This window comes from Eretmochelys imbricata, chromosome 8 (assembly GCF_965152235.1).
Source record: "Eretmochelys imbricata isolate rEreImb1 chromosome 8, rEreImb1.hap1, whole genome shotgun sequence".
Lineage (NCBI taxonomy): Eukaryota > Metazoa > Chordata > Testudines > Cheloniidae > Eretmochelys > Eretmochelys imbricata.
Window position 1 is genome coordinate 7,898,189 of NC_135579.1, and position 27,647 is coordinate 7,925,835.

The following is a 27,647-nucleotide window of genomic DNA, read 5'->3' on the forward strand; positions in this document are numbered from 1 at the left end:
CAACCTCTATCTATTCAATGGTGAAATCCACTGAGCTATCAACAGCCTCTATATCATCCAAACTCTGTTTAACAGGGCATAATTAACTCACATTAGGTAAATTGTGTAGGACAAAACTAGGTTCCTGTGTAGTTGGACAGGGTTAAATTAAAACTATTAGTGTTAAAAGCAGTTTGTTTGTTTTTAAAAAGTGCAAGTTGTCTGATAAATGAGCTGCAGAGACAGTAAAATATTTTCCTTCCTAGCATTCACTGTTATCCTTCACTCCCCCTCCCATCTCCTCCCCCCCCCCCCCCACCCAAAAAAAGCTTAAAATCTCCCCATGCTTCTGCAGTGCAGAAAGGCTCCTGAAGATACGAGTCTGTGTTGAAGGAAATCCTTTTCATCATAATGCTGGAAAATTTTAAGGAGCTTTACAAAAATGGAAAAAAGTTGGCCCGCTATTTTTTTTAAATAGGGCTTGGAGGGAAAGAGGTATTTGTGCAGCTAAAACAAATAAACTTTATTTCCATTTTAAATTAAAAGTTAAGGCAAGGTGGTTTGTTGGTGAGAGGGGAATATTTGGTAGCAAGTTAAGGACTTTAGAACATTGACTGCTCTCATTGCTTTTCGTACCCTGTGTGAGACTGACCCTAACACATCCGGGTGAGGGTGAACAGTCTCTGTGGGCTTCTGCTTTAAGTGAGATTAGAGAAGGCAATCCACCTGTTCACAGAAAGATTATCTAACTCAGTGGTTCTCAAATTTTTGTACTGGTGACCCCTTTCACATAGCAAGCCTCTGAGTGCAACCCCCCTTATAAATTAAAAACAACATTTTTTAATATATTTAACACCCTTACAAATGCTGGAGGCAAAGTGGGTCTTGGGGTGGAGGCTGACAGCTCGCAACCCCCCATGTAATAATCTCACAATCCCCTGAGGGGTCCTGACCGCCAGTTTGAGAACCCCTGATCTAACTAAATACTCCCTCCCTCCCCGCCAGTTTGTGAAAGTGGGAGATTTTCACATTGGCGCAACCTTGAAACAAGGTTAGTATTTTTCCAGGCTCCCTGTGCTATTACTTGCAGATATTTACATTTTAGTAAGGACTTTCCACTTCTCAGCCCAGTGCTGCTTTTATGCACTTGATCCTAAAGTGACAAAATCTTGTGCTTATCGCATTACTGTATTTAGTTTTGGAGAAGACTCATCTCACAAATTCCACATTAGGAATACACTGCAGAAACAAACAGTAAAACAAGATGAGCTGTGATGGGGCAAAGCCCTCATTTAAACACAGCTAAGTTTGGAAATGAGTTATGATGAAATGTGCAAATTAAATTGGTTTATGTTTAAGTCGGATATATTTGAAAAGTTCTCCCATAAGAAAGTCCCTCTATAAACTGAGCAAGATAAAAGCCAAGAACTCTGTCCCTCCACAACAGAGTGAAAACTGGAGCTTGGGAGTCCACAATCCATTAAGGAAGTCACTAACCTAGGCCAGCTGGCCAGGTTTTAACACTTTCTTTCATCTATCACCAGCATTCAGAAAAAAATGCGGTAAATATTATTGTGAAATACCACTTGCTTGTTGAGAGTACAGGCACACACTTCACTGGTGGGAAAAAAGAACTGACTCAAAATAAAGAATGTTTTGCAAATGTACTGAGGTGCACATCCTCTCCTCCGGCAAAAATGAAGTAAAATATTTGGTAGGGCAATACTGTAGCTAATGGCATGCCAAGCTGGGAACAATAATCAACTCAAGTATTAGCTGCAGGAGAATAAGCCCTAAACACAAAATACTTGCCATTTTATTTGCTTTCTTTCTGCACCATTGTTGTGGATTTTTGTTTATTTTTAAATAATTAAAAACCTAAGTTTCAAAACACTGCAAGTGAGATTTCTGAAGGGCTGACTGGGATGCACACAAATTTGCCTGACCTGTTCAAATGTGCACCACAGATGCCACAAAAATAAACGCATTGTCATTGCAGACCTGCTTGGTGCACCATTATGTGTCGAAGCCTGTTGGGAAGCGGCTCCAGTCCATTTCCCAACCATTTACCTCTAATGCCTGCAAGTCTCTTCAATGCCACAGGTTTTTGGTCCAAAGTGTAGTTTATATTTCATGAAATTAAAAAAAAATAAGAGTAGAAAACCCTCAAGCCCCATTTTAATGAGTTCCTAACAACTCATCCAAGTCATTCATCCATTCCTCTGAAGTCCTGTTTTTCAGCAAAGAGTCTATCAGATCTGTGTCACCAGTCAAGCTCTGTAGTCCATTATTGCCTGATTGACCACTGTAGGCAAAAGGCAGCTCCTGACTGGTGGTCCTCACTGAGTAACCTTGGGTACAGTGCAGATTGGCTCTATTGGGCAGTTGCTGATTTGGATTCTGGCCAAAAGCGGTCAGATCTGGAACGGCCTGGCTCATGCTAGGCAAGACTTGTTGCGAGGGTACCTGCTGTTGGGTAGGTGGGTTTGTCCTCTGCTGTGCACCTAAAGATGACAACATCTGCCCAGAGACAGCAGAGTTCATGGAGGCCATTGATCTGCCAGTGCTTAGGCTTACCTGAGGCATCCCTGGAGCAAACTGCTGGTTGGCCATCTTTAGGTGAGTTTGCTGCATGTGGAAAGTGGAGCTGGCAGTAAATGACCCTAAGCCACCACTTCCTTGTGTCTGGTTATTCATATTAGGCATACCTTGGTGTTGCCAAGATGGATTTTGGGTGCCAATAGCTGCTGGCACTCTTGCCATCTGTGGCTTGGCTATAGTTGGATTCAGTGCCCCCTTATTGTGCTGCTGAGAAATGCTTGGGTTTCCCAGGGTGCTCTGCCCATACCCAGCAGGAACAGGAGTGCCCTGACCCAAGCTGGGCTGCCTTTGCATTTGTAGTTGTCCGTTGGCACTTTGATTTGCATGCTGTGAAATCATTTGTGTCATACCAGATGTCATGCTGTACAGCCCCCCTCGCTGAATGTTTTGCATACTAGTGTACTGAGTCACACTTCGATCCTGCTGACTGGAGCCTGATTGGAGAGGAGGAACAGAGCTGTGTCCAGGTCCAATCTGAATCATGTTCTGGGTCTGAGAAAACATCCGTGGACTGCTGGAGTTGGACTGTCCTAAGTTACTTACCCCGGTCATGGCTGGAGATGACCCTGTAATACACAGCAATATTTACTACGTTAACTATGTTTATTTCAATTTAACCAGAGCCTATCTAGACCTTTAGACGCTATTTCACATACATGTAGTAGATACATTTAACTAGATATAATTGTAACAACACACACATACACACACGGAATATAAATGGGAAAGTTCTATATTACAACTTCCCCTGTATGATCAGTCTTGTGGTATGTCAGTAAAGAAGCTTCCAACTACTTCCCCATAAGTAAGGCTGCGGGTTGGTCATGGATTTCGTGACTTTCAGTGACTTCTGCAGCGGCCGGTGCGCCTGGCTCAGGGGCAGCTCAGGTAGCCCCTGCACCAGTTGCACTGACTGCGGCTGGGGCAGTCTCAGGCCACCATGCCTCCAGCAGCAGCAGAGTTTGGGTGTGGGAGAAGGTAGGGGGTTGAGGCACGGGACAGGGTGAGGCCGGCTCTGAGTGGCGCTTACCTAGGAGGCTCCCTGAAGCGGTGACATCCCCCTCGCTCAGCTGCTAGGCAGAGGCATGGCCAGGCAGATCTGCATACTGCCTCAGTCCAGAGTGCTGGCTTTGCAGCTCCCATTGGCTGGGAAGTGTGGCCAATGGGAACTGCGGGTATGGTGCCTGCAGGTAGAGGCAGCCACGCCTCCGCCTAAGCAGTTGAGCAAGGGGGATGTCGCCTATTCCTGGGAGCCCCCCAGGTAAGCACCACGCAGAGCCTGCCTCACCCCATCCTGTGCCCCAACCCCCTGCCCCTTCCCACACCCAAACTCTGCTGCTGCTGCTGGAGGGGGGGGAGGGGAGTGTTTAGGCAAGGATCCAGATAGGGAGCACTGCTGCCCTCCTGCTCCCCCCAAGCACCCTGGCTGCCCTTCCCTAGCCCCCCCCACACCCCCACCCAAAGTTTGAGTTAGGGGTATATAGTAAAAGTCATGGACTAGTCACAGGTCGTGAATTTTTGTTTACTGCCTGTGACCTGTCCATGACTTTTACTAAAAATACCCATGACTAAAATGTAGCCTTACCCATAAGTCAGTGCTCACTACTGATCAACATGCACAGGTGTGATTATAACAGAACATCAGCAATCTGAATGCCACTTCTTTTAGAGAAGGCAGAAACCAAGATCACAAGGGCCAGATTTTTAAAGGTGTTTAGGCTCCTAAAAATGCAGACAGGTGCCTAGTGGGATTTTCAAAAGCACCTAGGAATCTCTTATTGAAATCAATTGGAGTTATGCATCGAGGCACTTCTGAAAATCCCATTAGGAGCCTATTTGGATCTTTAGGCTCCTAAAGACCTTTAAAAATCTGACCCAAAGTGCCTATTGCAGGGCTAATGAGATAAAGATCTAAGTCCCTCAAATCAGAGTTCATGTCCGTGGAAGAGCTCTAAACTGGGAGACGAGGGCCAAAATGCTGAAATATAGCATCAGGCTGAGAAGCAGGGCAGACTCTCCAACTTGTTCATCTAGCCTGGATGCAAAGAGTCTAACTCATCATTAGGGTACATGCCAAATCATCTCTTTCACTGATAACGCATCTGTTTTATCGGTTTCAGTTTGAATGTTAGGACTTTCAAACCAGATAATACATCTGAGTTTGAGTACCTTTTTTTCATACTGAAGCATTCACTATGCGTCAACATGCAAGACTGATATCAACATGATAATCACAGGAATAAGCAATATGATCAGTAAACCACCAAGGCAGCAGCTTCTTTTTAACTCTACTTAAAAGCATTTATGCAGAATGACAGCTCCCTCTCCCCCAGTTTGAGTCCAAAATATATAAAGAGACAAGAGGAATACATAAGAAAGTGTACAGAAAAAAAATGCCTAGAAATAGTTCCAATGCCTTTTCTGCAATGAGATATAAAGGAGTCCCAAGAGCCCGAGTCCCTCTTTCAAATTTGTTAAACTGAGACAGCCACTCTTACCAGAAAAGCTGGGGGTGAATGTTTTGAACTCAAGTGCAAAAAAATAGATAGTTTGAATGGTAAGGCTTTCAAAGCATTAAACAAGTTATCAGTGAAATATACCATCAAAAAAAGTTCAGAAGTCCATTTTTTGCCATGCTAATAAGCAAAGAGGAGGGACATATGCCTGGATGTAACAGTGATAAAATATCTATAGTTAGCATGACTATAGGGTAAAACCAATGGTGTTTTTAACAATGCTGTAACTCTTGCAAATTGTTACGCGCTCAGTATTTCTAACTGATCTACCACTGCATTTCTGGTGGTAGTGGTGGGGAAAAATGAGTACTGCAAAGCTCAGATTGAGGGACAATACTCACCACCTATCCTACATACCTATCGGGTATAGATGTACAAGGATTTCTCTCTTACTCCTGTATCAACTTACTTCTGTTACATATCTTGAGGAAAATAATTGCCTGGCCACAGAAGCCACATTTCATATCACTGACTAAGATGTTGCAGGTTACCATCCATCAGCATCGTTAATATAATGGTATCTTGTTTATATTTCCACATTAAGAAGTTGCCCTTCAATGGGGATATTGGAGGTGAGGGGAGAGCAGGACAGGAGGAGGAAGGAAATTAGCTTTTTTTTTTTTTTTTTTTAAAAAAGTTCTTTTACCTCCAGAGAAAGTGAGTGGACCAATACCTGCAGACATATTTATACTCAAAGCAGTTTCTTGCCCCAATGCAGGGGAAGTCTCTTTCCAGTACAAAAAGATGGGTGATGACTGGCCTCCAATGTTTTCACATCAGTTATGCTATTCCACCTGACTGGAAATTACACCTTCTTGCTACCACCATTAATATGCTAAAAGATGTAGCGAGTTCCACCCCTCACCCACACAAATAAATGCAGACTATCACCCTAAAATGCAGAGGATCAGAGCTCATATTCCTCACTCAAATCAGCAGGGATAAGAGTGCTGTGGATGCAAAAAAATTCAGGCTCTTAAATGGGGAAAAAACGTTCTTGTGTTTTTCTTGTGAGGCCCTGTGATGAATACAGGGAGTGATGACATTCAGCTTCAGAAAGAGCTGTATCCTTCATGTATTGGAGGCAAGGTAACTATAATTTGGGGCCTCTATGGGAAGAGGAAGGAGGAGAAAGTCACTTGATCTCCAAGGACCTTGGGGAAATGTAAAGACATTTAAGAATTTTCATGCCATCCCTTATCCAAGCACTACAGACTTATTCCTAGAGGTGTATTAAAGAGTTGGATACTTAAGTTGACATAAAAACATTAAATTAATGTATGTGGGATAGGCAGTTTTGTTAAATAGCAACTGAAGTCAGAATATATATCAAAACAATTTAAAGAGTAACAAAAAAGGGAACAAAAAATATTAACAAATTATGAAGTCCAGGGACTTTGAAGACACCTTACTTTCATTCCCAAGGAGCAATCTCTTTTCACCATTATTAATTCAAATCCCATGTTTGTTTACCTGTGAACTGTCCAACCTGCTGCTGGTAAGGGTTCTGTGCCTGATCTTGGTATTGAGGGGGTGGTCGGGTCAGGTGCCGCTGGAGCTGCTGCTCTTGTTGATGCCGCTTTTCCTACGAAAGGTTCAGTACAAGAGTTAGAAAAAGAGAATCAACACTTAATTTCAAGGGGGACTTCAAAGCTACCTATGCTTTGTTCAGAGGTCTGATAACTATAGGGGCTTAATAGTGTTATACAGTAACTCCTCACTTAAAGTCATCCCAATTAAGGTTGTTTTGTTGCTGATCAATTAGGGAACATGTTCATTTAAAGTTGCGCAATCCTCTCTTATAACGTCGTTTGGCAGCCACTTGCTTTGTCCACTGCTTGCAGGAAGAGCAGCCTGTTGGCGCTAGCTGGTGGGGGCTTGGAACCAGGGTGAACCAGCAGCCCCCCTATCAGCTCCCTGCTCCCCTAAGTTCCCTGTGCAGCAGCCGCCCAGCAGGCTATCAGTTGCCAGCAGTTCAGTTGTCCCTCCCCACACTGCCATGTGCTGCTCCTGCCCTCTGCCTTGGAGCTGCTCCCGGGATCCTCCTGCTTGCTGTGCATAGGGGGAGGGAGAGAGGTGCTAATGTCAGGGTGTCCCCCTCCCCCTGCTTACTCCTTCTCCATATAGAGCAGGTGGGGACACGACAGGGCTCAGGACAGAAAACTTGCTGGCAGCAGCTGCTGTCTCAACTTCCTGATATACTTAAAAAGGCAATGTACTTAGAGTGGTGTCAGCATATTTAAAGGGGCAATGCGCATCTCATCTCTCTTAAAGGGGTGTGTCTCTCTGTCTCCCCTCCCTCCATTCCTGTTGCCTTATAGAGTGTGAGGCTACATTAACAACAAGTTAACCCTTTACGGCTCAGCCGAATGCTAGTTCATCATTTAGCAGTATGGCATTCCCTGGGAAATATCCCACCCTCGAACTTCACCATCTCAACCAAGCTTCACAATCATCATTGCTGTATACAGTATTAAATTGCTGTACATAGGGGGAGGGAGAGAGGTGCTAATGTCAGGGTGTACCCCTCCCCCTGCTTACTCCTTCTCCATATAGAGCAGGTGGGGACACGACAGGGCTTAGTATTAAATTGTTTGTTTAAAACTTATACATACATACATACACACACACCCCATATATATGTATATTATAAATAAAAATATAAATTAAAAATATATGGTTTTTTGTTTGGTGAAAAAAGTTTCCCTGGAACCTAACTCCCCCCATTTACATTAATTCTTATGGGGAAACTGGATTCATTTAATATTGTTTCACTTAAAGTTGCATTTTTCAGGAACATAACTACAACATTAAGCAAGGCGTTACTGTATAGCCCCAACCCAGAAGAATACTCTCTCTTTACAGGAGTCAAGTGCAATAATTTTTATTTAAAAGAGGAAAGGACAGGAGAGCAGATTAGTAAATAGCAGTTGACAGAATTCTGATAAACTCAGAAAAAAAATGCACAAACTGAAAGCCAGGATGACAGAAACACGCATTAGAAGTTGCTGCAATGCATCTCTAAATGCTCTCAGATGCTAGGAAAACTGGAATGTCAGTCTTTCAATCAATGCCTATTCAGTAAATAGGCCTGAAGAAGACCTTTGTGTAAGCTCAAAAGCCTCTCTCTCTCTCACACACACACACACACACACACCTACAAAAGTTGGTCCAATAAAAGATATTACCTCACTCACCTTGCCTCTCTAATATTCAGTAAATAGCCATTTTCAGTAACATTTCTGAAAACACTACAGGGAAAAGATGCACTTTTACCCAACTTCCTCCACTATCAATGTGTCTCATTTTAAAGGGGCCCAGCAAAACAGAAAAGTGAATTTTCTTCTTTTTAATATGTAGCAAGAAGACTGAAAGGTTGTTTTTAAAGATTTTTCCTGCCTCTGCCTACCCCAGTTTTCCTAAAAGACCATGAAACCTACTAGTTCTCTAGCTATGATAGAGAACTAATACTAGTGATGTTATTCACTATTTAAGACGGTTTTAACAGTCCATTAACTCAGCTGGAGGAAAGCTCTCCCTTAAAGATTCAACAACCCTACCTCTTCAATTTGGTGGAGAAAGCTCCCAGTCCACATCAAAGTCATCTAACAAATCCACCAGTAAAAATAGGGAACCAAGAGTTGACATTCAGGGGACGTGGGGGGGAAGGAATGAAGGGTATTATTTTTAAAAAACAACAAAAAAAAAAGTCCTTTCAGGCTTTCTTTGAAGATCATAAACCCAAAGGGGTGCTGCCACAGTCAGAGGCACATCTGAGAGTAAGCACCGCTGGCCTTTCTTCTGGAGGGTTGGTCTTGAATGGCCAGGGAATTCTGGGAGACCGTCTCTAGGAGGGAATGATGTAAGTTGTAGTCCCAGATCATGCAACTGCCAGGCTATACTAAAAAGCTACCTCGGCTCCAAAGCTGAGAGAGCTGGAGTGAGGCAGAGGAGAGGCTTACAGGAAAGGACAAAGAAGGACTCACATCGAAAGGTAAGCATTTAAAGGTATTGTCCTGAAAGCCTTTCAGCAAGAGTACAGGACTGAGGCCTGTAGTTGGGCATGTATGCCTATTTAGGGGCCAGACTTCCTGTGAGGGAGAAAAACTCTTCAAGCTCTGTGGGAATATGGCTAAAGGAACAGATACTAAGGGTACGGCTACAGTAGAGAGTTTAAAGCGGCGCTGCTGCACCAATGCTGCTGTAAGCTCTTTAATGTAGCTGCTCTAAGCTGATGGGAGAGAGCTCTCCTGTCGGCTTAACTACTTCCATATTAGGAGAGATGAAAAAGACGGGGACTTTTCAGCTTGGAAAAGCAATGACTAAGAGGTGATATGATATAGGTCTATCAAATTGTGAATGGTATGGAGAAAGCGAACATGGAAGTGTTATTTACCCCATCACATAACACCAGAACCAGGGGTCACCCAAAGAAATTAATTGGCAGCAGGTTTAAAATAAAATGCATTTTGGGATGTATAAGTAGGGGCATAGCGAGCAGATCGAGGGATGTGATCGTCCCCCTCTATTCGACATTGGTGAGGCCTCATCTGGAGTACTGTGTCCAGTTTTGGGCCCCACACTACAAGAAGGATATGGATAAATTGGAGAGAGTCCAGCGAAGGGCAACAAAAATGATTAGGGGTCTGGAACACATGACTTATGAGGAGAGGCTGAGGGAACTGGGATTGTTTAGTCTGCAGAAGAGAAGAATGAGGGGGGATTTGATAGCTGCTTTCAACTACCTGAGAGGTAGTTCCAGAGAGGATGGTTCTAGACTATTCTCAGTGGTGGAAGAGGACAGGACAAGGAGTAATGGTCTCAAGTTGCAGTGGGGGAGGTTTAGGTTGGATATTAGGAAAAACTTTTTCACTAGGAGGGTGGTGAAACACTGGAATGCGTTACCTAGGGAGGTGGTGGAATCTCCTTCCTTAGAAGTTTTTAAGGTCAGACTTGACAAAGCCTTGGCTGGGATGACTTAATTGGGGATGGGTCCTGCTTTTGAGCAGGGGGTTGGACTAGATGACCTCCTGAGGTCCCTTCCAACCCTGATATTCTATGATTCTATGAAAAGGAGTGCTACTTCATACAATGCCCAGTCAACCAGGGGACCTCATGTCAGGAGACGTTGTGAAGACAAACTATAACTGTGCTCAAAAAAAAATTAGATAAGTTCATAGAGAATAACTTGATCAATGGCTATTAGTCAAGATGATCAAGGATGCAATTTCATGCTTTGGGTGTCCTAAGTGTCCAACTGCCTGAGGCTGAGAGTGGACAACAGGGGATGGATAACTCGATAATTATCCTGTTCTGTTCATTTCCTCTGAAACATCTGTTATTGGCCACTGTCAGAAGACTGGACAGTGGACTAGACGGACCATTGGTCTGACCCAGTATGGCTGTTCTTACCTGTTCAGCTAGCAGTTGTTGCTGCCTCTGCCCTATTAGGAACTGCTGCTTCTGTTGCTCCATCAGCAAATGCTTTTGTTGTTGCTTCTGCTGGTCCAGTAACATCTGGTGTTGCTTCATTACCACGGCTTGCTGCTGATTGCTGAGATAGGCTGTGTTGTTATGATTACCTGCCATGGAAACACTGGAAGCCTGAGCACTAACACCAGGACCTGGGACAGAAACAGGAACACGAGGAACACTGGGAGAAGGGTTTTGATCCTGCAGAATATAAATAACATCAGTTATAGGACTGGCTTGGGTACTACTGAATCTACAAGCTCTATATGAACATATTCAGGTCAGCAAGATCATCACTCATGACAAATGATTACATAACTAGAAAATGGCAAAGTACTATTACTTTATCTCTTACAGGACACAAGTCATAACAATATCCCTAAGAAAATAGACACTTGGCAAGCCATATCCATTTTTGTGTTTCCACACAGTTGATTAATAAAGTTCTGTGTAAAAATGGAGTGTAAAACAAGTCTAGCAAAATATTTTAAATTCTCAATCTATAAAGCTTCTGCTTAACCTGTGACAATGCCAGATTAACTACCTGGGAAACAAAAAGAAACACAAGGCGGCCAAGAAGAAATGTGTAGCAAGGGCCATGCACGAATAAAGTGATTAGAGGAAGATCTGGAGCTACACAACATTCATGGAGGGAGACTGCACTGTCAATCTTATTTACAACACTTCCCCCCGCCTCACGCAAATGAAAGGCCCTATGTATGCTTCTACACAGCTAGGAGCACACTGCCAGGCATTAATAGAAAGGTGAAGGGAAGAAAAAAATCCACAAATCACCACTCTGACATCCTGCTAATATCCATGTAGTGGACTAACTATTAATCTTTATTCAAGCCTCCAGAACTTCAGTGCTGTTTTCAACAGCAAGTTGTAAACCATTAAGTACAACATGCATCTGTGCTCCCAGAACCTTCTTTTGAAATGAAGAAACATTTTGAATTGTATTCCCAAATAACCTTAATGTGGGATTTATTACAGGCACACAGAGATTAATTTAATTTAGTAAACTACCAGGAACTATAGGATGAAATTAAGCAATACAAGATACCAATTCTGCAAGAATTTATACATGTTATTAGTGCCATTGAATTCTACAGCACTACTCATATAAGTATTTGCATTCTCCACTAAGCCCCTGATTCTGCAGATAGCCTTTCCAGTATAATCCTCTCCCCACCTTAGGCTTCTGCTTCCTTGATTAGGCGTCATATCTCTTATTAATTCAACATTAATTACTCGCAGCATACCACAACTAGTGTGAAGTACAAAACTTTCTACATTTACTTGGATGGCAGGATTTCAAATGAAGACTGCATAAAGCAAATTTGAGATACATTGTATTTGAATCTACTAAGTATAATTTCAGATACCAACAAAAATATTACAGTAATCCTACTTCTTTCAATTTCTGATTGTACAACTGAATTATTGTTAACCAGATAAAACTATTGTTAATAAGGAGTTGGTGGTATTTAGTAGGGGAGGGGGAAGAGGTTTTTTTTTCCACCAAAATGTATAGTCCAAAAGCATGATTTTTAAATGTCCTGAGCCATTAGACGATCTCTAGAAGAGCTGACCAAAAAAACAAAACAAAACAAAACAAAAAAGCAGACTAACAGTACAGAGATAAGTTTGGGTCTTTAGTTTAGCATCCAATATTTACTGTTTGATATTCTTGTATTTTCTCCACGTAGCTGAAAACTGCAGTGTGAAACTCTGCTCTTTTAGGAGACTTGAATGAACATAAGTGCTACCTATAAAATAGCAACAATATCAGAGAAGTAAGACGAATACTAAGTCTGCTTTGACAGTTTTACAGGTAACCACATCAAAAATCTTATTGGCAGTTCCTATGGTTACCTGCGGACATCTTCCAACCCCAGCTTTAATCTTGATCATAGTATTTTTCACACAATTTTTTTTTTTTTAAATTAAAATGTCAGATACTGACGTGTGGTGCCAGCTCCTCTACTCCCCAGTTTAATCAGATTCTGTGAATCAAAAGTAATTGATATTGCAGCGTATAAGGGCTGGTCTACACAAACTTGCAGCAAATTAACTAGGTCTGTTTTAATTAACTTCTTTTGTTATTTCAACGCACATTAGGATGTGGATTCGCCCCAAGTCAGCAAACATGAAAAAACAGCTGTTGAGGTGTTACTTCCTCCCATTTTATCAGTGCTATGTTAAAGGTGACTTACAAAGGAAAAAAATTGGAATGATGCCTTCTTTGCTTTTTATGAAGCATAAAGTAGCTCTGATTTACAAAAAAAGTTCTGCTTGGTCTTTACCTTAGAACAGGGGTGGGCAAACATTTTGGCCCGAGGGCTACATCTGCGTATAGAAATTGTATGGCGGGCCATGAATGGTCACGAAATTGGGGTTGGGATGTGGGAGGGAGTTAGGGCTCTGGCTGGGGGTGCAGGCTTCGGGGTGGGGCCAGAAATGAGGAGTTCAGAGTGTGGGAGGGGGCTCCGGGCTGGGCTCCAACTGGGGATGCAGGCTCTGGGTGGGGCTGGGAATGAGGGGTTTGGAGTGCAGGAGGGTGCGGGCTGGGACCGAGGGTTCCAGAGGGCAGGGGCGGGTGGCTCGGGGTGCAGACTCTGGGCACCAATTACCTCATGTCCCCCCCTCCAGCTCCTACACGGAGACATGGCCAGGCCGCTCTGCTGCGTGCTGCCCTGTCTGCAGGCACTGACCCTGCAGCTCTCAGCATAGGAGCTGGAGGGGGGACATGCCGCTGCTTCCGGGAGCCGCACAGATCCCCAGACCCCGCTCCCCAGCAGGAGCTCAAGGGCGGAATTCAAACAGCCAGCTGGCCGGATCTGGCCCGCAAGCTGTAGTTTGCCTACCCCTGCCTTAGAAGCATCAAGATTACCTCAATCAAAAAACAGGAAAAACATGATTTGAGGGACCATACTCCTGGACTAAGAGTTTTAACAGCCTTTAGCTGGAGGGACAGGCTTTTACATCTTTAAAAAAGATCTTTTCTCTCAACTGTTCAACAAGCATTTGTGTTCTAGGTGTTAAACACCACAGTTTTAAATATTCTGACAAGTCACCCTCAATTGCACAGATTTGTACTTATGATACCATTTGTGTATTTGTATCCTATTAGTTCTGCAGTCTTCCAGGAATAACAGGGTAGACAAGTCAGGAATTTTTAACGTAAAACAAGCACAACAAGCCTTTTCGGAAAAAGCATTAGTACACCATAAAGCAAGAGGACAATAACGCCTTATTTTCCTTTGCAGGTCACCTTTTATTCTGCATATTGTAGCCCTGGGGTAATTCTGCACCAAAAAAATTAAGAATTCTGTGCACAGTATTTTAAAATTCTGCATATTTTATTTGTCAAAACACTATATAATCATGGCAGTTTCAATTATTTTGGTAACTTATTTCAAAACATCTGTCAGCAACTAGGTCTGTAACAACACAGACACACAAAATTCCCCCCAGGGTTAGAGAGTTAAAGAAACCCTCTACAACAACCCAGTTCTTATTTCTCCCCACTCCCCCAGTCCAGACACCCACACCCCCCTCTCTTCCCCAGAGCCCAGCCACGTGGCACCCCCCAGCTGACACATTCCAAATCCCTGGGCTCTGGGGTTAGAGAGAGTGTGAGGGAAAAATAGCCTGATGCTGGGTCCCAGTTTCCTGCATGGTGCCACGTTCCTGCAGCTGCTGGGAATCCTCCAGCTCCTCCTCCCCCATAGCAACATCTTCTATTTGAGAGCTGGGTGCTCTGCTGGGTCCAACAACCCCTAGAGGCAGCCAGCAGCTCTGCAGCCCATATTTGCGAGGGAAAAAGGAAATTTGAGCACAACGTTAATTCTATGCAAATTCTGCATTGCACATCGGCACAGAATTCTCCCAGGAATAATACTGCCTCAGGTAGACAAATGTTACCACTGTTAATTTCCACCAGGGGGCGTGGAGGAAGGGAGAGGATACAAACCTCTCCAACATCTAAGATTTAAGATAATCAGCCTTGGGATTTCACTTAAAACACAGTCCATTTGTTCTCCCAATGGCCCCAACTATTCATATGAGCCGCAACACCCTCAGGAGTCAAGAAGGAAGGAGGTCTTCAAACAAGTCACCCGAGAAGAGGAGACATTGATTGAAAGGAAAAGTAAGGTTTCTTTGAGAATTATTTTTAAGTTTTACACAAGAAAGTATTTTAGATAAATGTTTATCCATAAAGATACTTGAATACTTTGTAGTGATTTTTATATTAAGGAATTTGGTTTCCACATGGTGTATTAAGTTGGAAATATATCTTACCAGCCTAGCTATTAGACAATATACTCAAGGAAAAATTTGGTTATTTCTAGATACTTTTTCCTTGGTCGTGTCTTGGTTTTGCTTGTTTTAGAATGGAAAATTAGGATATTCAGTAAACTGTATTTCCAAATAATTGCAACTAATAATTGGATCTAATCCTACCCACTCAGCACTCCAAGATCTATTACTTCACAATGATAACAGCCCATAACATTTACCTGGCTGTGTGGTACTAGAGGTCTATAGGCAATATTTCCAGACTTCTGCTTCATCAGGAACATCCCATTTTGTTCTTCACTCATATGAGGCAGTGGCGGTTGCTGGCGTTGCTGCAGATATGCCAACATAGGTGTCTTGTTCTGGCCAGGTACTGTAACTCCTTGCTCACACTCTGCTTTGTAATGTGAAAGAGGTTTTGTGTTGCCATAATCTAGCATGGAGCCTTGGCTATTTACAGAGTTCTGGTTCAGGCTGTTTGGCTGATGACTCAACATATTCACATGGTAATTGCCTCCACTCCTGGGAGAACTCTTGTTTGCCATACTAGGAATTATGAGTTTCTGGTTATTGAAGTCCTGTTGGTAAACTGAAGGGCTGGTGGGATTGTCCATTGTGTAGGGGACACCCAGTGGACTATGAGAAGGTCCAGACTGCTGCCAGCTGGACATCTGACTGGTTTGGTGGACTTGTGAAGCCTGCTGCTGGTTCTGCAACATCTGGTCTCTTTTCTGCTTAGCAGCTATCTGTTGAAGTTGGTGAGCAGAGGACATTTCTTTGGCATTTCCTGTGCCCTGTCCAGATAATAATACATTTGGTAGAGGCCTTTGAACATTTTGAGACTGGTTTGATGCCTGCATCATGGACTGGTTAGGATTTTCAGTCACTGGCTGACTGGAAGACTGGAACATAGTCTGAGAGCCCCCAACTGCTGGAGAAGCAGCACTAACAGGTACAGAGGAGGCTCCAATGAATGTTGGACCTGAAGAAGTGGATCTGACTTGTGGAGACCCCATCTGCTGTTCCTGCTCAAACGCTGCTGGGGAAAATTCAGTCTTTATGTTAATGTCTTGTGGCAATGGAGTTTGTGCAGTTGAATTTGAAGAATCTGCATCCTTCTTCTCCTCAAAGTCTTCATTAAATAGATCCTTCATGTCTTCATCAGGCACTGATCTATTAAGTTCATCAATGAGCTCCTTCCATTCCTGCTCATTAAGATTAAGATCGGGCATCAAGTTGTTCTGAGATATAGAACCGCCTGCTCCAGCAATCATACAAGGAAGGTCATCCACTGGCTCTTGCTTGAGCTCTTTGTTCAAACCCAAAGGAAATGAGTCATCAGCATCACTACGTCCATTCAGCTGAAGGTTAGCATCTGGAAGACACTTTTTATGGATGCTATCCAGCCCCACCGAGTGCTTTCCATTGAGCTGTAAGGAATCGCCACCGGAAGATTTCTTGTCAAGTTGGTGTAGTGGGGATAAAGGAGGTACGCCGTTGGAGGAGCCACTCACCCCACCAAGACCATCTTCACGACGTAATTTCTTGGACACAGAAAACATATCCCCATACCCATTCTGTTGATCTCCATTCTGAGGGGAAGCAGCACTATCAAGTTTTCTTTTCACCGTCTCATGGAGCTGCTGAAAAAAAAAGAAGCCAATTTTAAGTGTTTTAGTTTTATATGTTTTACTACAACAGGACCATTATCTCCTACCATATCAATAGCTAGTCCAGCTCTTTCCACCCTCAAACATCCAAAAGCTAAAGTTTCTGCTATAATGGCACACTTCATAATGAATGAATGTTTCTGAACCAACCAATTTTACTCAGTACTTCAAGATATGCTGAACACAACAACTCTTGAACACAAGAGCAGCTTACAAAAATGGAAGACAGGTCTTTCCTCTGCCACGAACAACCTCTTTTGCAAGCCATCTTCCTAAGGAAATCTTCTGCTCAAGAAAGACTGTTAGATTAGACCTTTAAAATTGTCTTAAATCATAACTTCCTGCTTTGAACAACGGAAGCAAAAAAGCTAAAGAATTTAAAACCTAAGAGACAATGGAGAAAAAATTGTGTATAGAAATTATTAAACCTTTCCCTCTTCAGAAATCCAACATACTGATACATGTTAAAGTTTTATTTTTATTTTTTGGATGAGATGTGTTGTATAGATAACTGTAAGAGAAGTATTTGGGGTGAGAGAAGGTCTGGCTATGCTCTTAGGCAGCCATTTATATAGTGGCCTCATTTATATGCTAAGGTAAATAGCTCATCATTGTAAATTCTTTGTACACAAATCATATTGTTTTGTTTAGTGTGAACACTGACCCCTCTATTAATACCTTCATGACTCATGCTTATCTAAAAACGATTCAAAGCACACTGATCAGTGTTCCTATATCACACTGGGATGAATTTGAGTGACATTTTCTTCCCAGAGGATTTAATTCCCTAGCATACATACTACCACCATGGATAAACCCAACACCTTATTACTAACCCTATATAGCTAGCTTGTCTCATCGGACTGTACATGCAAGTTCTCTTATTTCATAGTGCCATCTAGAAGCAAGTAGAGGGAACAGCATCAGATCTAGTCAGCCTTGTCATTACAAAAGCTTGGGACCCTCCGTTCATCTTATCTCCTATGGCAGCACTTGATCTCTAAGCTTGCTAGCAATGACGCTAAACAAGGCTTGAAAAAGTCTCCTGCGCACACCAAGGGTGAACAGGAATCCTTCCCAGCAGAAGGATCACCTTGTTCAGAAACAAAGCTTCATTTAAAAATATAAATGCCATCTACACTGGGATATTATATGCAAACTCCTAGTGTAAACACACTGCAACAGCAGAGAGCTGTCTGTTTGGAGCTGGGAGGCTTCTGCTATCACCCCGTCATCCGGGATGACGACGACCCCTGCACACCGCCTTAAGTAAGGATGGCTGCGGAATCCCCACAAGAGACATCTATCTGGTGTCAGCCAAACAAGAGCTCTCTGATATGGTAGAAAAAAGTCTGGGTTTTTTTAAATACACTAAATGGAGCCTCCCTACTCAGTCTTCTCCTCCCTGTTCTTGAGTAGGATGAGCCCAGATAATGAGGAGGGAAACCTCAGTCTCCCACCACTCAAGCAGAGTCAATAAAAATTGTTTTGGGGGTTGGGAGGAGGTGTGAGGAAAGGAGTTACATAACATATCTGGGAGGAAACATATGCTGATTTAGGGATAGCAGCATTAGTTAATAGATCAAAATGGTAGCCAAGTATCAATTGATTTTAGGAGGCAACACTGATTATTTTGATGTCTGCATGGATGAGGTGATCTATGTTCTAATATGAAGCACAAAATTCAACTAGCAGGAGACCAGGATCTTCCAGCCCTAGCCTAAGAATGGCTGGGAGAGGTATCTGACCACTGGGAGACTAGGCACAAATGGGTAAGGCTGGAGGATGAGCATGAGATACTGGTGTATTTTGGCTTGAAGAGCAGGCTTACAGCTTAGGCTAGGAAGTGTTGGGTAAATTTTTCAAGCCTTGGCTATAAGGAAAACAAAAACATACATTTGATAAAAATCTGGGTTTTTTAGAAAATGCTGCTGGCTCTGCTTTCATTTTGTTTTTCGTACTTAATTGACCAAGAAGCACAGTACAGATGCAGTATTTGCCTTTCAGCATGTTTCCTGTTGTTTAGTCAGTTTCCCAACTGGGATAATTGAAGCATAAGGTGGTTGAGTAACTTGCCCACGGTCACATAGTGAGTCAGTGGCTCAGATCCGAAATAGGATCCTCCTTTGCTTTAAACCATTAGACACCACTCCCTCAATACTCACATGTATGTATCTCCAGAAAGAGCTGAAACCCAAAAGCGGTAATTGAACTTTTAATACTGAACATATTCTTCCGATAGTTGGAGCAAATTTTTATGTTAAGAACATATACCTTACATCTTTCATAGTATCTCCTCAAACTTTAGAAATTTCCAATTCATTTGAAAGCACACTAGTGTTAAAATGATTTTGTTAGTGCTCAGATATCTGACCACAAAAAGGAACAATCATGGAGGCAGTCCAAGAAAAAACACTTTCTCACCTCAAGGTGTACTTGCATCTTTGCTCCAAAGTGGAGTAAGTTTAAAAACAAAAACTTACCTTTCATAATATTACTAAGAGTGTGTATGTGCAGTAAGTTGATTCTTAAGAATTCATCAAGATACTTAACATCTTGCTTACCCTTATCAAAGTCAGAGGACATTCTAAAGACATCTGGGCCTGTATACAGCATCCTGTACAGATGCTGCAGAAAAAATTGCCTACATATTTGTTATTGTTGGCATCAATGCACAAAGTTTAAGCCCGAGAGAGATCTGTTAGCAAGACACTGGGTTTGGGCTTATAACAAGCTATTAACTGACTTCATCTTCTTGCTGGTTTATTTTTTACTTCTAAAGAAACCAAGAGTGCATTTGGATATATGGATTTCCCCAATGACAAGACATAGCTACAAAAGTTTCCAACAGCCAAAAGCCTTTTTTTCTGTATGTCAATATTTGTGCCTTTGAAGGTTAAAAGTAGTAATGAAAACCAAAGTCCTCCAATTCATAAAGTTGGATAGTCGCCTGATATATACCCCACAAGACAAAGGTGAGTAATCTCCTTTCTGAAGGGAAGACTAAACAAAATTTTCCACATATCAGGTCTTGGATTCTGCCGAGTAGAAAATGACATGTTTGCCAAATCAAAGTACAGTGACAAGACCTATGCTACTTGGGTGCAGTTCCAAGTACAGCCAGTTCACAAAATCCTGGCAGCTGAGAGTTATGAGTCAGTCAACAAATTCCATGAACAATCAGCAGCCCAATCAAAGATCTTGAAGCAAGAAAATCCTGTTCTATTAAGATGAAAGCCCAAAAGGAATAGAAACACTGTTTGCTGGTGTGTAAGAAAAGCCGTTTAGACTGTTTAGGTATGTTGGCCATTGTCATCATGTTAAGTGCAGTGGCCTTTTGGCATGCTGCTCTTGCTAGTTGTTCATAGCACAATCAATCCATTTAATCCAGTGATCTCCAAACTGTGAGGCGCACCTCCCTAGGGGGCGTGCAGAGGAAAATTGGGGTGGGAGGCGGGGGACGACACAGGCAGCAGGGCCTGGACAGCCCCCACAGGGAGTGGGGGAGGGAGTGCCACCCTGCTCTGGCCCCAGCCGCAGTTCCACCCTCAAGCCAGTTCTGCCCTCATTCCTTATCCTCCCCCAGCTCCACCTTCAGCCCAATCACCTCTGCTGAACCAACTGTGTTGTAACAGAGGGGGGATGCCATTGTGGATGGATTCCATTACTGGCTAGTCGGGGGAGGGGAGGAGGGTGCACAAGAGGAAAAGTTTGGGGACCACCGATTTAATCAATAAAACAATATGAACCAGTGTTTTCCCATTCACATGAGACCAGAGTTGGATTTCTAAGTCTGATTTCTCTCCCCCCTTAAATTGACTTAGGCCTTACCTACAATGGCATTTTTGTACCACTGCAAGCACGTCACTTTACACATTGGTGTGCTGCATCTACATTAGGAGTTTGCACCATTGCAGCAACCTCACAGCCAACAGGAAAAGCATGGTCAAGGCTTTAACCCATCAGTTTAGCTTCAATGAAGCAAGGCTCATCAAGCCCTCCTAGGAAAGTAGACTACTAGTATATAGTGCTTTCAGGGGAATGGTGATCATAAACTAATGGAGAAATCAAATAAGGACAACTGGGAGGGCCTCAGGACTCTAGAAGTAGGAAGAGTTGGAAACCCACCCGTTACACATCCATCTGCAGAGATCAAATCTTTAGAACAGCATCACTTATGGTGAGGAGAAAAAAATTCTCTTCTGGCTGAACGAATTTTATGTACTATTGTTGGAAGTATCACATCGGGTTATTCAGCAAAAAGATTTAAGAAAAATACTCCTCTTTCTTCAGTTTATGTACCTCGCACATTTGATAGTATTTGCCATATATACTCAGTTTCCTGTTTGTCCATGTCTATCACAGCAACAGAGAAAATGCGTTTTTAAAAACAGGAAAATGTTATTGCAAAAGTCACAAAAATTAGCAGAAACCCACTGTAGTACCTGACTTTTAATCATTATTTGAAACTGTTTAGATTTCAAATTGGCATCCCTTATGTAGATCAGCTTTACTTCAACATTATTAAGTTGGAGACTAGAAATAAAGTGTGGCTCTCACATTTAACAGTAATTTAAAAATAGTAGGGACAGTCTCCTTACCTAACTACATTAGGTATTAAAGGGACAGTCAAATCCTATTTTTGAAAATTCTGTACTTTGTTATACTAATATTGAGTATTATAACTTGAAGGTTAATTCAAATTTGTGGGTTTTGTGTGTTTATTTTGTGTATCTGATGTGTGTATAGTCAGCAATCCTAGATCTAGAAAAAAAATCTGATCTAGAAAATGTACTGATGTACTGATCTAGAAAAAATACAATGTAGTTTTGCCCCAAATCAACAAGTTAGTAATAAGCATGCTCTAAGAAATAAGTAAGTGTTTATCTCCCTGTGCCAAACCAAGGTTATGAACAACTGATGACAAATATTTTTAGAAGTATTACTATTTTAGTAATGCCTACAAGCTCCAGCTGAGATCAGAGTCTCATTGTGCTAGGCCCTGTACAAACATATAATAAGACAGTCCCTGTCTGCTTGGGCAATGGCTGAATCTTACCCAAGAGGTAACCTCGTGAGGTGGAAACAGATGCATTATCAGAGGTCATGGTCTGGGAGTAAATACAGAGTATTTAAAATGATTTTCTTGTTAATACCATACATTAGGAATTTCTCTACTCACTTTGATGACTGAAATATAAACAGCTTTTATAACTATGTTCTGCTTCTTTCAAAGAAAGCATTTTATTACCAAATCTGTTCCCATACCCTGGAATGCTTACCAGGCTGTCAGAGAACCACAACACTGGACTAATTTTAATTTGACTTTTACTTTCATTCCAAAAAATGTGTATGTTTGGGAGGCAGCATGCTGTAGTGAAGAACAGCTACAGATGTGTATGTATAAAAATGTAAGCACCTGTATTATTCACAAAAGGCAGCTTCTGCTACAGGAACCGTTCTGCTGAATCAAAACCTCTATGCTTTAAGCAGCAATGCTAGGTTCTCCACCTAAGCTGAACTTCAGCAGCACTGATCACTCCCAGTTCTTTACAGTTTAGGAAACACCACTGCAGGCCTTAGCAATCCAATAAAAAAGTGTTTTAAGCACACCGCAATAACTTGTGCCAAGAAAAAGCAGACAAAAAACCTGCTTGAGTTGTTTGGCAACAAACTATCAGACTTGTCAGCAGACGATGGCAATGGTGTAATTATGGTGAGACAGCACTACACTGTTATAGTAGAGTATTGCAGAATTAGTCATATTTTGCTATTTTGGGGCCAAAAAGTAATTAACACACATTTCTGACATCCATACACACAGCTAACGCAGTCCCCCCCCCAAAAAAGTTTTCAAATAAGTCAAACTGCAACACTAGGCACCACTGTTCCCTCTAAACAGATCCTAAACCCCGTGCACATGGCGAAACACCGCGCACACAAAAATTTGCACAGAAGCAATTTTTTGTGCACACAGCCTGTCAAAAATTAGAGGTAACACTGGTAGGAACCCTTGCTAGTCCAACCCAGACAATACTTCATTTATTTTCTGCTACTACTCTAGACCTGAAAGTCAGGACACAGATACAGTTTCCCCCACTTTATTTTACTTTGTGTCAATCTTATTTTTGCTTAAAACTCTTCATCTTTTACCTGCAATAGAGCCCTGCAGTGTGACTTGGATCCCGTAAGTCCTGGAGGACCCACCGCCATAGGAGCAGGTAAAATGTACCTTGTTGTGAACAGGAAAAAAAAATACCGCATACACTGTGGTAATTTGCAGGAAAACACAATCTCTCGGTTTGTCATAAACAGAATTTCAGCAATGTAAAGCAAGTTTTTCTTTATTTAAAATAAAGGTTTTAATATTTAAATTTAAGCAAGGCATAGAAAGATTTGATGTCTATTATAACAGGAGTTAAAGTTGTTGTTTTTTTAACATGTTTAAGCAAGATTTATTTTATTCTTTTAGTGGTAAAATTTGTGTCTGAATTCTATTTATTTATATATACACAATATATTAACTGACCATTCTGGGGCTTGTTGTTTGTAGTAGCATGGGTGAATCTGTCCCTCTTGCAGAATCTAGGTTTTTGCAGGTGGGAGTGGGATAAAAATGCAGGAAACAATGCAGGAGCAAGTGGGAGCGGGTATTGCAGGGCAGGACAGGAGCAGGATTAAAAAAATAATCCCACACAGAGCTCTAATCTAGGACACCTTTACTTCACTGGGGCTAAACAGAGCAGAGAGGTCATTTTAAGTGTAACAACATCTCTTCATATCACACCCAACTAACTGCTCAGCTGCGAAAGACTATATTGTGTGATTTTAAGATTTAACAAGAATCTTTCCCGTAACAGACAATCAAACTGAGCTTTCCTGGCCACTGTAGAAATACAATTCTAGGTTTTGAGGCAAGACTAGAAAAAGTAAATCACCTGTACAACAGCTGTTCGCTGATGACAGCAAGTCATAAGAAATGTGTAAGCAGGTCTGTTTAATGATGGTTGGTCTCCTGGCTAGGAGAGCACAACATGAAATAAGCAGTGGAGATAAAAATCCAAATCTTTGAATTCCTCCCAAATCTATATCAGGAAGAAACTTCCTAATAGTGAGATTTTGAGTCTACTTTAAAGTCTTTTTAGGGAAATGGAAGAAACCCCACCACCACCACACACAGACTATAGACATTTACAAGGAAGTTTACCTTAAAACACTGGAAGAAACTGAAAGCAGCAGTCCTAGACTGGAAATTAGGAAAAGAGGAGGTGTGCTATATGACCTATAATGTCTAGGTTTCTGAAACACAGGATTAGCATGAGGGACACCCAGTTATCAAAATACTAACACTTGCCTTCATAAGGCAGAAAATAGTTAAGACTGAAATGGAAATCTGATGTTTCTATTTAAAGGAAATTTTAAAACCTTAAAAAAGCCTCACATGAAGGAAAAGAGGAAACTAAGCATGGTTTTCCTTTTTTTTTTAAACTGGAGGACAAGCTTAGGTAGCACACACCCTCAGCTAGAAGTATTTCTGTATCACAGCATATTCATCCTGGCAAACAAACAAAGGATTAAAGTGACCCACATTTCTGTTTATGCCCCAAGATTGTTTTAGACCCTGAAACCAGATAAAGAAATAACTATCGGACAAAGCACTTGACTTCTAACTTTGTCCCATGTGGGGATCACCACCACATAAAATACCAAAAAAGAAACGAAGGTGCTCCCATTGCTCCTGTTTTACTATTCTGAACTGTTGTCGAGTACACACAGCATCTTGGAATTCACAAGCAAATAAATACAGCTGTTCAGAAATGTCCTTTCATTATAGGTCATCAGATGCTATACAGCTTGGCAGCTCACCTGCGTTTTTATTATGTGTGGCTTTTTTTTTTAAGACCAACATCAATGTTTCATTAGCTTTAAATGAAAATAGCACTATACAGAGCAAAGCTTTCTAGAAAATGTTTTATATGGATCTCTTTCAAAAAAGTTCCATGTAGCTCAGCAGCTGCATTGGCTGGTGTATTACCTGGTTAATGGCTTAACATACATTATTTTGAAAGGAACATGCCCAAGATATTTTAACACAAAATAATTTTATTGTGAAACCAAAGGTTTAGTGAACATTCCAGACAATACTCCACCCCCTCCCACACACAGCATGCTCAATTTTGATATTTGGTGGTGAAACATCAGGATCTGGGTTAAAGTGGTACAGATTACACCAAAGAACTGAAATAAGCAACATACAAAAAGAGATTGTTTTAGTTGAATTACTAAGTAATCCAACTATATAACCAAGTAACAAGATGAAGCCCTAGCAGTAACTTATCTTACACTCATGTATACTAGGAAAGAAGCAACAGGCCAGCACAAGGAACAGTCATTCATACACTAAAGGCCTCCTCTGTAGTGTAAATCAACAGTTGGAGGCAGCTTCCTGTACAAGAAGAGCTTCCCCAGATGCGCAGTGCACTTCAAAACCACACTGTTTTGGGGGAATTTAGAGCCCTCATTATAATGCAAGCTAATGAGATGAAATCTACATACAGAGCAACTTAAAACAAATGTCAGCAGTGAATCAAGACATTTTTTCAGAGGTTCAGTATGAAGAAGTGTGCTAAGCAAGTGGATTCAGTATGTTAATCTATATTATCTAATGAACTGAACGAGCCACAAGGGTGAATCCTTAAAGTCCAGATGCAAAGCAAGCAGAAGCCTTAATTTTATGATCAACAAAACAGGCATTTAAATCCTGGGTTCCACCACAAGATCTTCATTCAAGACCCAGCCTGCTAAGCAAAGTCTCCCTGAAGTGATATAGATATTCTCATTAAGAAAGTACAAATTGTTCCTTCTTTCAAGGATTTTTCTCCTCTTCTACTGTGTGAAGTTTTTGACTCAATCATAAGGATTTTTTCCTTCAGAAGGGGCAAGGTATACACAAAGATCCAAAGGAATCATCAGAAAGACATGTGTCCCCACCACTTATGAGATAAAATAACGATTTACTCAAGTGATACTTGTCGGTCACACTATAACCATGAAAAATGCAAGTTTGTAATCATAGTCATACTAAAGGCTAATTCATTGTGACTGATTCTTCTTGTCTTATGTAGTCATATACTCCTGTACACAGTGAGCATAAAATGCTACCATTGGTGCGACTAGACATTTCTGATTTGATAGCATTTTACATCCTTTTTTCACTTGGATAAGTCATTATACAAGGTGTAAAAAAAAAAAATGGTGAATCAGGTCCTCTTTTTCTATCTAGATTTGATCAGTGCTCAGGAAACCAAACAAACTACACTGCATTCCACAACTTCAGCGTGACCTGCATGACACAAAAGGTTTTGTTTGTTTTAAATAAAATAAAATAAAATAAATAAAAGCATTAAACAGCTCACTGATACTTCCAACATGCCAGATTTTACCCTTGGAGAATTCACTTCCAAATCCCAAAGGCAAGTTAAAGACAACTTTCTGACTACTGCTTTTGGCTGTGACTTCAATTAACCATCTATAAATGGGTCCTGGTGAATACTCCTCCAAGCCATTTATCTTACATAATAAAGTGACGTTAAATATGCACATAACTGGAAAGGTACCCAATTAATGCCAAGAAGCATCTTGAAAGGAGCTCAGGATAATAGTTTTATGATGGACTTTGGGTACAGTTTAGAAACTTTACTTTTTTATGAAGACACTGGATCACTTTTTAAAAGTTGTTCTGCTACACTGCATTTCCCTGTTCCTTGGCCCCATCATACAGACCACCTTAAAGAGCCCAGAACAAATTAACCACCACTATACTGATGCACATGAAATATTATTTTACAGTACACAGTCACAACCAGTAGTGCTAGTGAGAAAAGAGAGGCTATCCTTCTGAAAATCAAGCCATTTTTAAATGGGTGGAGTGGGATCACTGTATTGGCCAATATTAGCTCAAATCCAGCAGAAAAAGTGGCAAATAACGAGCTGCCTTTTTACTACCACTTCACTTAGTTCTTTGCAGTGTGGTGTACCATTAATGGATGTCACTATTTTGAAAAGCAGAAAACGTCTAGTTAGTAAGAAACGTCTTTATCAACCAGCTAGAACCGCTGACCAGTGCCTGACAGCTTCCATCTCCCTTCTTGTTCACTTCCAATACAATTATGAAAACAGTCACAGAACAAGTACGACCCAGGTTGCTCCTGCAGAGACAACTATAGAGTCAATTTGCCAGAACCACAAATAACCAGGCTACCTGGAGCACAATTCTAAGCTGCTAAAACATCTGTGATTCTTCTAAATGGAAGTTACTCCTGTCCCTTCCATATCCGTTGCTGGCCGCTTCTGCATGCGCTGTCAATGCGGGAGGATGGCAGGCAGGGCAGGACTACCCAACCACTAAGTTTCAGTAGGGACTGCACAGGGACCTAGCAATGTAAGACTACCTCCTGCCAGTATGGGCCACGATTCCAACGCTAGAAAGGTTGGAGGGTTCCTCTCCTCTCCCAGCCTGGACAGGGAAGTAGCTGGGCCAGCTGGGCACGCTCTCGTCCACCCCGACCTCGGGGCCCGCTCGGGAACGAGCTGCTCCTTACCGCGATCAAGGTGCTGCTGCGGCCGTGCTGCTCGCTGCTCGCGGCATCAGTGTCGAGGCCGTTGGCTCCGGTCCTGTCGGCGTTGCCCGCAACCCCAGCAGGAGGAGGGGGAGGAGCGGCGGGCGGCGGCGGCGGCGGCGCCGGGGGAGGCTGGCGGTGCTTCCCGGCCCGCTTGGCCTTGGCCTGCAGGCAGCGCTGGTGCAAAGCGAAGGTCTGTTGGCGCTCCAGCTCCAGGCGCTCTGGGGACACGGCCTGGTAGCGGGACTCGCAGGCGCTGTGGTGCCGCCGGCACAGCTCTATGCGCCGGCGGAGCCGCTCCATCACCGCGCTGTGCCGCGGCACCACGAACTCCGCCATGGGGCAGGGGGGCAGCACCATGGGCCGGGGACCGAGGGGGCCGCCGCCGTTCACCGGTTCCTCACGCCGACCCCACCATGGCCAGGACACCGACGGGGGAGAGACCGGGGCTCCCCTCGGACCCTATCCGAGCAGCCCTCAGGCCT

At 42.3% G+C, this 27,647-nt stretch overlaps 1 protein-coding gene across 2 annotated transcripts; it reads right to left on the reverse strand.

The window, feature by feature from the left end:
* Positions 1-298: 298 nt before the first annotated feature.
* MAML1 (mastermind like transcriptional coactivator 1) lies at positions 299-27,647 on the reverse strand. 2 transcript variants are annotated; one of them, XM_077823988.1, is made up of 5 exons: positions 27,145-27,647; positions 15,095-16,513; positions 10,509-10,769; positions 6,570-6,681; positions 299-3,146 (listed from the first exon to the last, which is right to left on the reverse strand). In XM_077823988.1, exons 1-5 carry the CDS (start codon positions 27,520-27,522, stop codon positions 2,158-2,160), a joined length of 3,159 nt encoding a protein of 1,052 aa, XP_077680114.1. In that variant the 5' UTR covers positions 27,523-27,647; the 3' UTR covers positions 299-2,157. The 2 variants fall into 2 exon arrangements, with proteins under 2 accessions (XP_077680114.1, XP_077680113.1); XM_077823987.1 differs by having other exon boundaries at positions 15,095-16,516.